At 43.0% G+C, this 13,980-nt stretch overlaps 1 protein-coding gene across 6 annotated transcripts in view; it reads right to left on the minus strand.

Annotated features, from left to right (window-relative positions):
- Window positions 1–13,980, minus strand: part of LOC136852274 (T-cell immunomodulatory protein) — a 259,930-nt gene that overhangs the window by 87,995 nt on the left and 157,955 nt on the right. For all 6 annotated transcript variants that reach the window (XM_067126747.1, XM_067126749.1, XM_067126746.1 and 3 more), the window contains 2 exons: window positions 4,893–5,056; window positions 4,264–4,453 (listed from right to left, as the gene is read on the minus strand). In XM_067126747.1, coding sequence (XP_066982848.1) covers window positions 4,264–4,453; window positions 4,893–5,056 — 354 coding nt within the window. The remainder of the gene's footprint in view (window positions 1–4,263; window positions 4,454–4,892; window positions 5,057–13,980) is intronic.

Raw genomic sequence — 13,980 nt, forward strand, 5'->3', positions numbered from 1 at the left:
CGGGGACTGCCTGTACTTGTAAACAATGTTGGTTGTAAACAATGGACTAACTTTGTCCTTGAGCTTGAATAAGGACCTGATGGTGCAAGGATTTTTTGGGATTAATTTTAGACTGTCCAGCCCAGAACAACCCCACATACAATTTTACGAAGGGGACAAAATATAAATAAAAATATAAATATAAAAACAAATCCTTCGGGCCATTCCTGTGAGAGCTGATAATCAGCTCAGTGGTCTGGTAAAACTATTTTAATAACAATATGTACAATCTCAGTGGCCTGGTAAAACTATTTTAATAATAATATGTACAGTGTCTAAGGATCTCTGTATGATACTGTTAACTGGAAGAAGTGCATCACACGCACCCAGGCCTGTGCAAAGCCAAACTGCAAACTCAGGAACAAATGATTACTTTTATCTCAGGTATGACCATTCTGCCAACATACATTCTAAAACTTTAGATAATATGGGAGCTACATAAATCAGGCAGTGCATAATCACCAAGTCTAGAGCTAACACAAATGCATTTATCTAATGGAGTAATATTACCAATTCTCCAGCAAGTGCAAAATGAACCCCTTTCAGCTAACTTACAAATAATAATGGAGAACCTTGGAGGTAAGTAATCAGATGTTTTCTCAAAAACAAAAAAACCATTTGGGTCTGCGAATCCATAAACATCAAGGGTGAGCAAAAGATTCTTACTTTATGCTTCAGGTAAATAGGAATATGGCATATTACATCTCTCACTACTCTGTTTGGACAGTGAGTGACAGAGGCATCAGCTTTAAGCAAAAGATGAGCTGTTGATCCTGTAAGAGCCCCGACGCTGCCTCTTCCAAACACGTGTGTGTGTTCGTGTGTTCGTCAATCGTCATCATCGAAGTGGACAGGACAAAGCCAGCGTCTCGTTTTCTCTCTCTACAGGAACGCGATTTCAACCAAACAATATTTCCGTCTGTTTCTCCCTAAGCATTGTTGTCCTAATGTATGTACAATCACCACTACTTGCATTGCCATGCAAGCATTCTAATCATGTACTCATAATGTTCCAACGAATCTTCTGTATCAAACTGTACGTGTGTTTCTGTTTGTGAAGACGCCAAACGTCTCTCCATTTCACATATATTATGCTACTGCATTGTATCCATTAATCTGTCTTGAATCTCATGCAATTGGCCACATGTAGAATTTCCTGGCCTTTCCATTGATGTATGTTTCATCACTGTATGTTAATCATATCTCTTGATATCGCCATCTGTTTGTCTGCCGACAAACACAGATGTCTGAACCTTTTATCTCTGTTTTACCTGTCTGTGTGTAGACGCTACATTACCGCTCGCACGCGTCAATAACATCTTCGAAGATTCTGTACATTTATCTCAGTAAGGAACTACCAATAAACCAGTAAACACCCAGCCAGTATGTCGCTCATATCCCAGTCCTTACAATCCTATACCATAAAAAAAATAGGCCCAACATTTATGTGTCTGAGTTGTACTAAAAATGGTGTACTGTAACTGCAACAGTGCTGCTTTGTTATTCTTAGTGTTTTAATTGTGTTGTGAACAGTGATATTTATTGTTGAAAACAAATATATTATTTCTCTCAACTTGTACATATTTTTCCCCCCCTCTTATTTTTTATAGGATTAATACTGAATTAGTTTGTTCAAATAACGATGCTCATTTGTTCAAGGAGTTAGATTCCCTTTATGCTGCTTTATGAATCTATTATATTTATTAATGCTTAGACCACCAAATTATGGTTAGATGGCTTGCCTCAAATTTGAAGGTGAATGATATTACAAGGAATAAAGAGGTAAATATTATTTCCTGTGTATTGTTATCATTTAGACTTTGCATATTGTTGTGTACCAAGCCATCCCTTGGCACTCTCGATGTCTCTTTGTACATTTTGTTTATGTTTACCTTTCCTGTTCCTTTCAGTTGAAGATCTTTTAAAGCACAAAACAATAAACAAGTACATTAGTCAAGAAACTGTTTCTTTGCCTATTACTGATAGATCCATAAAGCTTGTCCCACAGTAGTTAATAATGCTCACATCAACAAAGGTTTTCTCTTATTGTTAAAATATATTCAACTGCTGATAAAACATAAACTTTTTGAGCAAGAGCTCTTAGTGGTATGATTATTCAAAGTTAAAATAGATCTGTCCCTTTTCCAAAAATGATAAGCCCCTTGTTTGCCGACACTAGTAAATCTACAATCGTCACTGAACTAGGCTTTCAACAACAAACAAGGATTTCACCTGTTTATTATGTTGGTAAACTTCCATTTAAAGGAACAATACGCTTACCTTGATATTACTGTGGCCAATTCAGAAATAAAAGTGCTCAAAATTCCATCCCTGGATGCTTGAGATTCAATGTATATTTCACAAGAGCAAAATATATAATGTACAGTTTGCTCAAGTTTGATCATTAAAAAAGGTAAAGCACCATCAGAAGACCCCTTGGAGGACCCACAATAGTGGTTATAACAGTAGGGGAATCAGTGAATACAAGATTCAAACATTGCTCAAAGCCAGATTCAGAAGTAAAGTCAAAAGCTCTTAGGGTATAGCAATCAGAAGGATAAATATAATTCAATCACTCCTTGTGGTAATTATTTAAATTGCTAACAAACATAAAAGGGACCTCTCTAGGCTACCATATATCACTATCCTAACCATGGTGGTGAAAGTCAGTTTGAAATGTGACAGATGAAACACTAAAGTAACATGTTATGCCTGTCACAATCCCTTAAAATTTGGACTTGGCACTTACATTATTAACTAGTCTTATGGGAAACTGGGTATATACCCATTTTGAATATACAATGTCATTCCCTTGTCCTTGGAATAACATTACATTGCAAGTAGTAATGGTTTCTTGAAACCTGGGAGCTTGGATAAGTGCCCCATTTGGGAAACCAAAGTTCCTGCACATATTACCATCATCGTTTCCAATGCTGGGTGATGAATAGGGCCTCTGTGAAATTCTACCACCCAAGTCTTTCCTGTGTGTTATCTTCCACAAATTTAAACATCTCCAGCTCCCCTTCTCATAGCTGTCATCCAAGTAGATCTAGATCTTCCAACTCTTTCAGTGCACACGGAAACCCAGCTGACACTATTACATACTATTTTCCTAGGGGTTGTGTGAGGGCATGGCACCATGCCATCTCCACCTCCCTTTCATCATCTACAGCCATAATATAGAAGTTCATGAAGTTCCTTTAAGGTATCATTTTTAACTCTGTCCTACCATCTGACTCAACATTCTTTGTAAAGACTTATACTTAAATCAACAAATCTTGTAGATGTAGTTACAAAACTTGGAGTCATATCGTAAGGAGGTAACTATAAAGTCCCTAAAATCACCATGAATATTGTAGTGTACATCACACACACTGGTAAGGTCTAGAACTCACATGTTCAAGATTTTGCTAAACAACCACGGCCAGGATAAGTATACAAATCAATACAAATGTTATGTTATACTTAAAAACAATGTTAATAACAATAAGAACATAAACAAGAGTATGAAAATGATAATCAGAGTCCATGAGAAAGATCATAAAATGTCTGCAAAAATGGTCAGTTTGGTGAAGCTAATGCACTGTGCAAGGAAAGGTATTCTCCAAGATAGCCACTTCAACTGAAGGAACAAGTTGAAGTCATGATTTTGAAAATGAAGGTCAAAGATAAATGTAAATAAAAGATAAGAATAATGGAACCTCTTAATAAATCACCAAACATCCTTTGTCCTTCAATTATGCCTGCCCAACATATCATTCAGAAAACAAGAGGAAGAAAAAATAGAAAAGTCTGCTTGAGTGTATCCACTTGGAAGAGAATTCTAATCCAAGACCACTGCCCATAGTACAAAAGATATGGCACTGTCCAAATTTACAGAACAATGGTTTGACTTTGGAGTTGCCATCTCTTAGATAAGCTGCTTGCCATAACGAGAGTCTCATCTACCCAAAATAAGAGAATAAGAAGTGTAGTAGCAATGTTTTCAGAGGTAAGGTGAGAGAATGTGTAAAGAATACGCCAGATTATTCAGAGTCCTATGTGTGTGGGCAAAAAAAAAAGACTGCATCTAAAAAGGGATCCAACATTAGGATGTCTGGCTAGTCTTTGATGGATCCTGTATTGTCTAGCAGCAGTATCTCAGTGATTTGTTGCTGCTTGAAAATAAGCTCAGCTAAATAAAATTCAAACTGGAGAGTGAGTAAAAAGTAGGGAAATACTTACGATTCTAAAATAGCCCAAAGAGTCCCATTGGGTGAAGCCGATAATCCAGTATAGGAAACTCCATCTGACTTGAATGGTGTGTCTTTTAATTCAATTTTGGTGACTCCATTATCATAGTCTAAATAGGCATGTCGGATATAGCCATCTTTCATTGATAAAAATACATTTCTGTTTTGCAAGCAAATCATTCCTGTAAAAAAAAATATAATTTTTATATCGATTTGCACCACAGTACTCATTTCTTCACATATGAAATTTATGACAATTATCATAAGATTTGTCATGCTACCTCCACCTACTTAAAACATTTTTTCTTATGTAAGAGAAAAATTAAAAAAAAAAACCTGTAACAGAAGTTTAAACTGCCTCCTAATTTCTACCTGAAAAATAATTATTGGCATACAATGAAATTTGGATTTTAATAAATCCCCTTTCACTTTCTTCAACTTGTTCTGCATCATCTAAAACTGTGACCTTATTTGCAAATTATGTCAACAAAAGTTAGCAAGCCATGGGTCAAAACATTTACTAGTAACAACATAAAGCAATGCTACTGGGAAAGGAAATTCACAATAAAGGAAAGTGTAGCTAGGTATACAACATTTCTAACTAAGGATGGTATCAGTTACCTGAAATGGGAAGTCTTCCTAAATGACAATGAGAAACATTTCGAGCTGTTAGTGCACTGTCACATAGATTTAAAGTAACTGCTACGAGAATGCTTTGCTTCGCAAGAAGTAACATATATAACATATCTTCAAGGTATATCATATGGAGGTGATTTACACGAACCCTGAAAGAAAAATAGAAAACAAGGTTTATTGTACTATAGAGCAGATTTAACTCGTGACATAAAACCTTCTAAAGTACAAATATCTGCTGCGACATATTTCAGTTTTTTCTCTAAACTTTAAACATGCTGCATACTCGTTATAAAAATTGCACTACAGTGCTATAACAAACATTTTAACTTCAACATCAAACAAGCTGTCATCACCTATTTCTCATGTCCCAATACATTCGAATAACCAGAGGTAAAGTCAGTGTACAAATGCTATGAGAACTAAAAACAAAGTTACTTGTATAAATATGTCCCTTATCACTTCATCACATCTTTACAGAATTCTATGAGAAAAACTGTACTATGCTGTACTACCATTTTGGATGCACACTTGTTAAGAGTTAATTTATTTGTCGGTACATATTCTCTATTGTTCTGCAATTCATCCGTGTCATTTGATATATATAAAACTGTATCTTTGTTTTGTCCATTATCTTGCTTGGGTTAATACATTTCTAGTTTTAGATTTATCTTTGTTTGTAGTCTGTGGAATCTGTCTTCATCATGCTGTATGCTTCTCACACACATAGACCTAATACCTTACCTATAAAAGCAGAGGTATGCATGAACAATATCTGGCCGAATCAGTCATTTCCATTAAATCTAGAGACAGATAGATATAAAGGAGGTCCCTAGCTTAACATCTATCCCTGGTGGTAGGTGGGTGGTGCGCTCACCTGCCATCAACAAGCATATTTTCCTTCAGCATCAGGAACTAAGTGCGGTGATTGAGGTGGGACTATAACAAAAGGCTCTGGTTTGTATACCAGTGAAAAATGCAAATTAACATTAAACTTGGTGGACTTGTTCCTATAGGAATACAAAGCACTGCCTTTTACATAGGAAAATCACTCCTTTAGATGGAAGGATACTCCCTCAACTGACTGACAACATGACTGTCACCTAGAAATGCCCCACTCCCGGTCATGATTGTAAGCTGTGGAACAATGGCTCCTGCTAGTTCCTATACAATTGGCACTGGAATGCAAGACTTATAGGACCCTGAGCTAGAATGAGAGCCAAATGCATCTCTAAAGATAGGGTAGTCTACCACAGGTTGCCATGACACTCAAGTGTATCAAATGCAATAAATGTGCATGTATATCCTATGTTGCACATGCACAATCTGGGGATTGTGTAGGTGTACATATGGAATCCTGGAGAAACCTGGCAGTACCATAGGGTTCACACAATAATGTGCACAAAGCTTTACTAAAGCAAATCCTATTACGTATAATGGTACTAACAAACATGACATACCGTACAAGATTCATTATCCTTCATGTTAATTGTCGACTGAAGGCAAAGACTGCCAGTGGGATTACCTACATTAAGCAAGAATCACCAACTGGTTTACTTGTAAACCTGTTAGTAACTCTTGCCTAATGAGTTAGGTTTAATGGCCTTGGCCAAGTCCTGCATTATCCCATCTTTGTCAATATGGCAGTCAGCTATAAGAAAGTTAGGTAGGATTCACAGAAATAATACCCATTTTATATAAGTAACTTACCGAGTAATTACATAGCTATTGTAATTACTTGGTAAGTTACTTATATAAAATGGGTATTATTTCTGTGAATCCTACCTAACTTTCATATAGCTGACTGCCCTATTGACAAAGATGGGATAATGCAGGACTTGGCCAAGGCCATTAAACCTAACTTATTAGGCAAGAGTTACTGACCTATAGCTGCTTAAAAATTCAAAATTCGAGCAGCAGCGCTTCTACCATTTGTGTGTAGGTGACAAGGTCCCACCCACTATCCAGGACTCAAAGGAACAACTTAGCAGAGAGCTCAATTCGTTTCCTGCCGGCTTCCGATCAACATTGGTAGTTTTTCGCAGCTGCTTCATCGCTTTTCGGCTAGTTATTTGCCCGATCTTGGTGAAGTATCCAGGATTTGTTGCTTTGTGGCTTTCTATCATTGATGAATTGTTTCTGGTTAACTTTAGGAATTACTTTATTTAACGATGTCAGATTCCAGTTCATCCAGTATTCGCTTCTGTTCTGAGGGTTGTGGAACTAGGTTAACCAAGCTTTCGTACAATTCTCTTACAAAATGCACTAAATGTAGGGGGCAAGAATGTAGTGAAGCTAATACTTGCATACAATGTCAGGATTGGAAAGATAAGAAATGGAAAACCTTGAAATCTTATCTAGAAAAATCAGAAAGAGATAGGAAGAGGAATGCAGCCCTTAGGGCTGAGAATAGAGCCAATACAGATTCTACTCCTTTGGATAATGTAGGGGATGATAGAACTACTACTCCTCCAATTCCTCCTGTTTCTCCCATTCTAAGTCCTCCTACTTTACCATCTACAGTACTGTTCCAGGTTCCCATGATTCTGCTCTTAGTGCCATTGCCAGCCTTGAATCAAGGTTCAATCAGAAGTTTGGTTTATTATCTAATACAATTATGGAAATGGGATCAGCTATTAGATCTCTAATGGAAAAAAATGTGAATAATGAAAGTGCAGTGAGAAGTGACAGTGTTGTGAATGTTGAGGAGGTGGCTGTCTGTCCCACCAGTGCTCCTAGACGAAGATCACTGTTCCGCTTCCCTCACACCAGGGAGAAGACATACCGGAGGTCCAAGGGAGGCTGGTGGGGTTTGCCCAAGGTTAGTCACCCCTCTGTTGAGCCTGTTGTTCGTTCCCAGGCTTTGACTAAACACCATTGGAAAGGCTTTCCAGTGCATCCGCTTTCATCAGATTCGGAAGCTTCCAGCACGCGCAAGAAGCTCCCATATTGCTTCTCTGTTTCTTCACGCCCGTTCAAAGACATGCTGATCTTGGCGACACCTCTCCTCTGGCTGTCAAGAGGTACAGGGAGGCTAGCCCACAACCTTCCTGCAGTTTTCAGGACCAGCCTGCTTCTCAAGCTCATCATCTTCGTTCGTTGAGAGAGTCCTTAAGATGATGAGCGTCCGGCGCCCCGTCTCATGCCAGACTTCCGCTTTTGAGCGCCCAGCGCCAACTCCGGAGCTTTCGGCGCCAACAGCCGAGCGCCCAGCCTCTGCTCTGGGCTCCATGTGCCTTCTCTTAATCTGTCATCCTCATCGGTTCAAGAAGATTCATTAGCCCCACTCAAGCGTCAACTGACCGTGTGAGGTTCAAGAAAGTTCAGAAGTGAGACTGATTCTTTATTGTTCACAACAGGTACTTATAATGCGGAAAGCGGATGGAAAGGTAGCGGGTGACCTGCACGCCGCCCCCCGCTGTGTCTGTACAGAATTGTGTTTGTTGAAAGACATAAAATGACATATACAGAGCATTACAGAACAGGTACAAGGCAGATATATATATCGACGAATAGGCCGTAGAATGATACATATAATGAGATACATAGGGAATCTGAAACAATAACAAGTGACAAATAGGACAAGATTAATGTACAAATGTAGAGCAAAACACAAGGAGCCGAGAGGCGGTTTGACGCCCTTACAATACTCTCCCCCCCAAGACAATAATTATGCGAGAAATTATTAGATGACACATCAATCACGGAGGTGCTGCGACAACTGGAGTGGGCCTCTACTTCTTGAGAACTGCGGGCGGGGTGCAGGTGCGACCTCTGGTTCTGGCACAGGCTGTTTCCTGGGCCGTCCTGGACCTCTTTTTGGCGTGGGGGCAGCTGTTCCTGCGGAGTGTTGCTGAGGGGGAACTCTTGGTCACCTGCCTGTCTCCTCGCTGATTTCATTGTCCAACAGGAACGCTGGTTTTTGCCTGTCAATCGTTACCCAGTCCTCACGACTGTGGATGTCCAGCGGGAATGCTTTAGGCGCCCGCCTGATGACTCTGTGGGGCCCCCTGTGGGGCCTGGTTAAGGGCGGCCGACGAGAGTCCACCCTGATGAAGACTTAGGTGCAGGAGTCTAAGACAGGTGGGTTGTATCTGCTGGTCCTGTTGATGAAGGTTCTATGGGAGGGAGCAAACTGCTGTGAGAGTTCCCTCAACCTTGGGAGGGGCGGGCATGACCAATGTTTCCCCGTAGACTTTTTCAGCTGGGGAGGCGTTGCCATCTGCTTTAGGTGCAGTGCAAAGACCCAAGAGGACTCAGGGGAGCTGTGTATTCCAGTTCTCGTTGGTGCAGCGTGCCATGAGAGCTGCCTTAAGAGAGCGGTGGGCTCCTTCGATCATGCCGTTCGCTGCGGGGTTGTACGCCATTGTGCTGTGCAGCTTTGTGCCCAACAGATGTACCAGGGAGACCCAGAGTTCTGAGAGGAGGGCAGGGCCCCTGTCCGTGGTGATACTGTTGGGCACTCCAAAGCTGCTGATCCAGCTGGAGAGAAGGGCCTCTGCGCACGATGTTGTGGATGCCTCCTTCATGGGGGTTGCTTCGGGCCAGCGGTTGGAGCAGTCTATAATCGTCAGGAGGTATCTTGCGCCTCCAGACTGAGGAAGGGGACCAACAATGTCGGCGTGTCAGAATCGTGGCACTGGTGAGGGCTGCCTTTGTTTCGCTGAATGCCTTCTGCTGCGGAGCTTCCCAGGTCAGCACCTTTGGCTTTCCCTTCAGGACTGATGTTAGTGGCTACATGATTCGGGCAATATTGGGGATGAACCGTCTGTAGTAATTTATCATCCCCAGAAACTCCTGCAAGCCCTTGATGTTTTGGGGTTCTGGGAACCTCTCCATGGCCTTCACCTTAGATGCCGTCGGACATACTCCTGCAGGTGAGATCTCATGACCGAGGAAATCTATTTTTTTCCTTCCCGAAGATGCACTTGTCGAACCTCACCACAAGGCCGCTCTCCTGTAGACGTTTTAGGACTGCCTGGATGTGTTGATGGTGTTCCTCAGGCGACCTAGAGAAGATCAGGATGTCATCGACGTAGCAGACACAGAAGGGCAGGTCCCCCAAAATGGTGTCCATCAGTCGCTGGAATGTGGCACCTGCGTTTCTGAGACCGAAGGTTGAATAGAAGAATGTATAGGTCCCGAAGGGTGTTATTATGGTGGTCTTTGGGACATCGTCGGGGTGTGCAGGGACTTGGAAATATGATTTGAGCAGGTCCATTTTGGAGGTCTTTGCCCCATGGAGCACTTGTCAGGTCCTGCATGTTTTGGAGGGGGTAGTGGTCTGGTGTTGTCACTACATTTAGGCGGCGGTAATCTCCGCACGGCCTCCACGAGCCATCCGCCTTCTTTACCATGTGGAGGGGTGATACCTACGGGCTTGATGCTTTTTTGCAGACGCCCATTCGTTCCATCTCTGCGAAGGCCCATTTGGCGTCTTGTAGCTTTTGTGGGGACAGGCTCTGGAACTTTGCATGAGTTGGTGGGCCTGTCGTCGTGATGTGATGGAATATGCTGTGCTTTGCTGAAGCCCCCAGTGACTGTCTTAGCTCCGGTTTAAACATGTCCGGAAACTCCTGTAGGAGGGACATGTAGCTGCTGGAGGCTGTGGAGCAGATGGCGGGCATCCCCGGTCCTTTGGCGAGCTGGCAGGCGTGGCAGGTTCTTGTGTCCAGTAGTTGTTCCCTTCCGATGTCGACGAGAAGTCCGTGGTGTCCTAGGAAATCTGCGCCCAGCAGCAGGAACTTAACATCCGCAACGACGAACGACCAATGGTATCTGCGGCCAAGGATGGAGATGATCCGTGTCACTGTGCCGTATGTGCAGATGGGTGTCCTGTTTGCTGCGATGAGGGCGTTTGTTGAGTCAGGTTTCTTCTCAAGATCTTTCTTCGTCGGTGGGAAGACGGATTGCATTGCCCCCGTGTCTACCAGCAGGCAGTGCTTGGAGATTTCATCTTTGATGAAAAAACCTGTTGGTCGGGGGGAGATCGGTTTCTCGGCCACTGCTGTTACTTGTGGCCATTGACGTCGTTTTTTGGAAAGGAACAAGGGTGTTTGCAGTACTTTGCTTTAGCGCTGAATTTCTTGTGGTAGAAGCACCACGTCACAAATGATTTCCCTCTGTTCTCTTTCGGTTTCTTTTTGAAAACAGCTTTGATCTCTCCATCGTCGTCACTGTTGCTCTCCATCAGGCTGCAGGCTTTCAGGGCGGCGGTTGCAAGGGTGGCGGTGTGTTCTGAGGCATTGGTGGCCTCGTATACCGTCCAGGCAACATCTGTTAATGTCCCAGCGTCGAGGGCGTTGGCGTCCCTTATCTGGCTCCTTACTTCCTGCGGGAGGCATTGAAGGAAGATCGCCTTTGCCAGGTCGATTTTCCTTATCCTCCCATTCTCGTCTCGGCCTGGTAATGTTATAAGCACCTGCAGTTAGTCCCAGGCCTCTCTGGGTGATGCTTCTCCGAGGGGCTGGGATGCCAGGTTGAGAGCGCGCTGTGCTCTTTCCGTCACGGGCATTGAGTAGTTCTTGATTAGTTTATCTTTTAATGCCGCATACATGACTTTGTCTGTGTGCGTGCCGAGCCAGGGGGAGATCCTGTTGAACATCTCTACTGGGAGCGCCACCATGGTGATGTTGAACTTGCTTGCATTGTCTGTTATGCACGCCATGCGGAAGTGTACTTCTGCGCGCAGTAACCATGATGCCATGTTCTCATGAGAAAACTGAGGGAGTATGACCGCATCTGCTTTAGTCGCCGGGAGAGGCGTACAGACAGTTCTCGCGCGTTCGCATTGAATTTTGCCATCTTTACTGCTCACGCACCAAAACGCGTTAATGGTGCTGATTGTAATGCCAAAACGTTCTCTTTGGTGAGTACGTCGTATTTAGTCCGTAATGGCACAGTTTCCGCCAGGGAAGGAGTTATCCGAGGCCTAAACTTGACGCTGTGTTTAGTCCGTTAAAGGCTCTCTGATGGTAGGCTGCAGCCGTAGTGAGTCTGTTAATGGCTGGGCCAAAACTGCGCTATCTGTCGCTTCCTGGGGTCACCAGTGTGAGGTTCAAGAAAGGTCAGAAGTGAGACTGATTCTTTATTGTTCACAACAGGTACTTATGATGCGGAAAGCGGATGGAAAGGTAGCAGGCGACCTGCGGCCCCCGCTGCATCCATACAGAATTGTGTTTGTTGAAAGACATAAAATGACATATACAGAGCATTACAGAACATGTACAAGGCAGATATATATATATAGGCAAATAGGCCATAGAATGATACATATAATGAGATACATAAAGAATCTGGAACAATAACATGTGACAAATATGAAATGATTAATGTACAAATGTAGAGCAAAACACAAGGAACGGAGAGGCGGTTTGACGCCCTTACAACCAAACTTATGGGTTTTTTGAAGAAATCCTCTTCAGTTCCAGAATCCAAGGATAAATCTTTGTCTCCTATCTCTTCAGAAGAGGAAGAGGTTGTTCAGGAGATGGTCCCCTCTTCAGCTTACTCGTCTCTTTTGTGTTTCCTCCTGGATAGTTTTCCAGATTTCTTCATTCCTGCTTCGCCTACTTCCCCAGTTTCTACCTTCCTCATAGGAAAGCAGTCTACCCAAGCTAGTTGTTTCCTCCTCCTCGGAGAAGGCTCTCAGAGAAGTTCATGACTGGCTGGCAGCTAAGAGAGAGCAGGGCAAAGCAACATTTGCTTTTCTGCCCAGCAAACTGTTAAAGATGAGGTACTCGTTCTACGCCACCGGGGAAGCCCCTTTCTTGGGAGTTTCTGCTTCCTCCCAGGGGGACTTCTCTGGTCTGGTGGATTCGGCTCATAGAACAGCCTTTTCTATGGCCAAGATAATGTTTTCCTCATCTGAACTGGGTCACCTTATCAAGAACATTTTTTAGGTGTTTGAGATTTTTAGTTTTCTCAATTGGGCCATCAGGGCACTAGCGAGGAAGATTGAAGATTGTCCTGAGCTCACTGCAGACTTTGCCTCCAATTGGCTGAGAGTTCTTTTGTGCTCAGATAGGGCAGTTAGAGATGACTCTTTGGAACTCGCCTCTCTCTTTTCTATGGGCGTCCTTAAAAAGAGGGAACGCTGGTGTTCTTTCACCTCAAAAGGAGTCTTGCCGACACAGAAGTCAGCTCTACTCTTTGCTCCTTTAGATAAGTCTCACCTCTTTCCACAAGTCACTGTAAAGGAGATTCTTTCAGACTTGCAGAAGAAGTCTACCACTGACTTGTTGGCACAGTCCACTAGACATCCAAGGGAGCCTGTGCCTTCCATGTCGAGATCATTCTCTCCCCTACAGCCTCAGCCCTTTCGTGGAGGGAAGACCAAAACCCAATCTAGACCCAGATCAAAGTTGCGACCTCCTATGAAGTCCATTAAGAGGTCTTCCCTGAAGATCAACCCCAAGAAGTGAGAAGTTAGTCCTCCATGCCCAAGTAGGAGCCAGACTTCTACTTTATTGGAAGGAGTAGGAGTGCAGAGGAGTGGATCCTTGGGTGATCAAGGTCCTCAAGGAGGGCTACACCATTCCTTTTGTAAAGATTCCTTCCTTAGTTATATCTCCAATCGCCTTGACAGCATATTTAACAGGTTCTCCACAAAGTTTTTGGCCCTCTCTCAGGAAGTCAAATCCCTTCTTTTCAAGGGAGCAGTGGAAGAAGTGCTAGACCTCCAATCAGAAGGTTTCCATAATCACCTTTTTGTGGTTCCGAAGGCCTCGGGGAGCTGGAGGCCCGTTCTGGATGTCAGCACCTTGAATGTGTTCGTACTGAAGATGAAGTTTCATATGGAGACTGTTTGTTCAGTGATGTCCTCAGTACAACAGGGGGACTGGATGGTCACCATGGATATGCAGGATGCAAATTTTCATATTCCCGTTCATCCAGACTCATGGAAATTTCTACGCTTCATTTTTCAGGACAGAGGTACTCCAGTTCCGGGCCCTATGTTTCGGTTTGTTGATGGCCCCGCACAAATCCTTCCTCCTCTAGGGAACTGGCTTCACCTTCTGGAAACCAACATCAACTTATACCTCTGCTCGTCGGAGGAGGAAAAGTGCGCGGAGGA

This window comes from Macrobrachium rosenbergii, chromosome 25, assembly GCF_040412425.1.
Source record: "Macrobrachium rosenbergii isolate ZJJX-2024 chromosome 25, ASM4041242v1, whole genome shotgun sequence".
NCBI lineage: Eukaryota > Metazoa > Arthropoda > Malacostraca > Decapoda > Palaemonidae > Macrobrachium > Macrobrachium rosenbergii.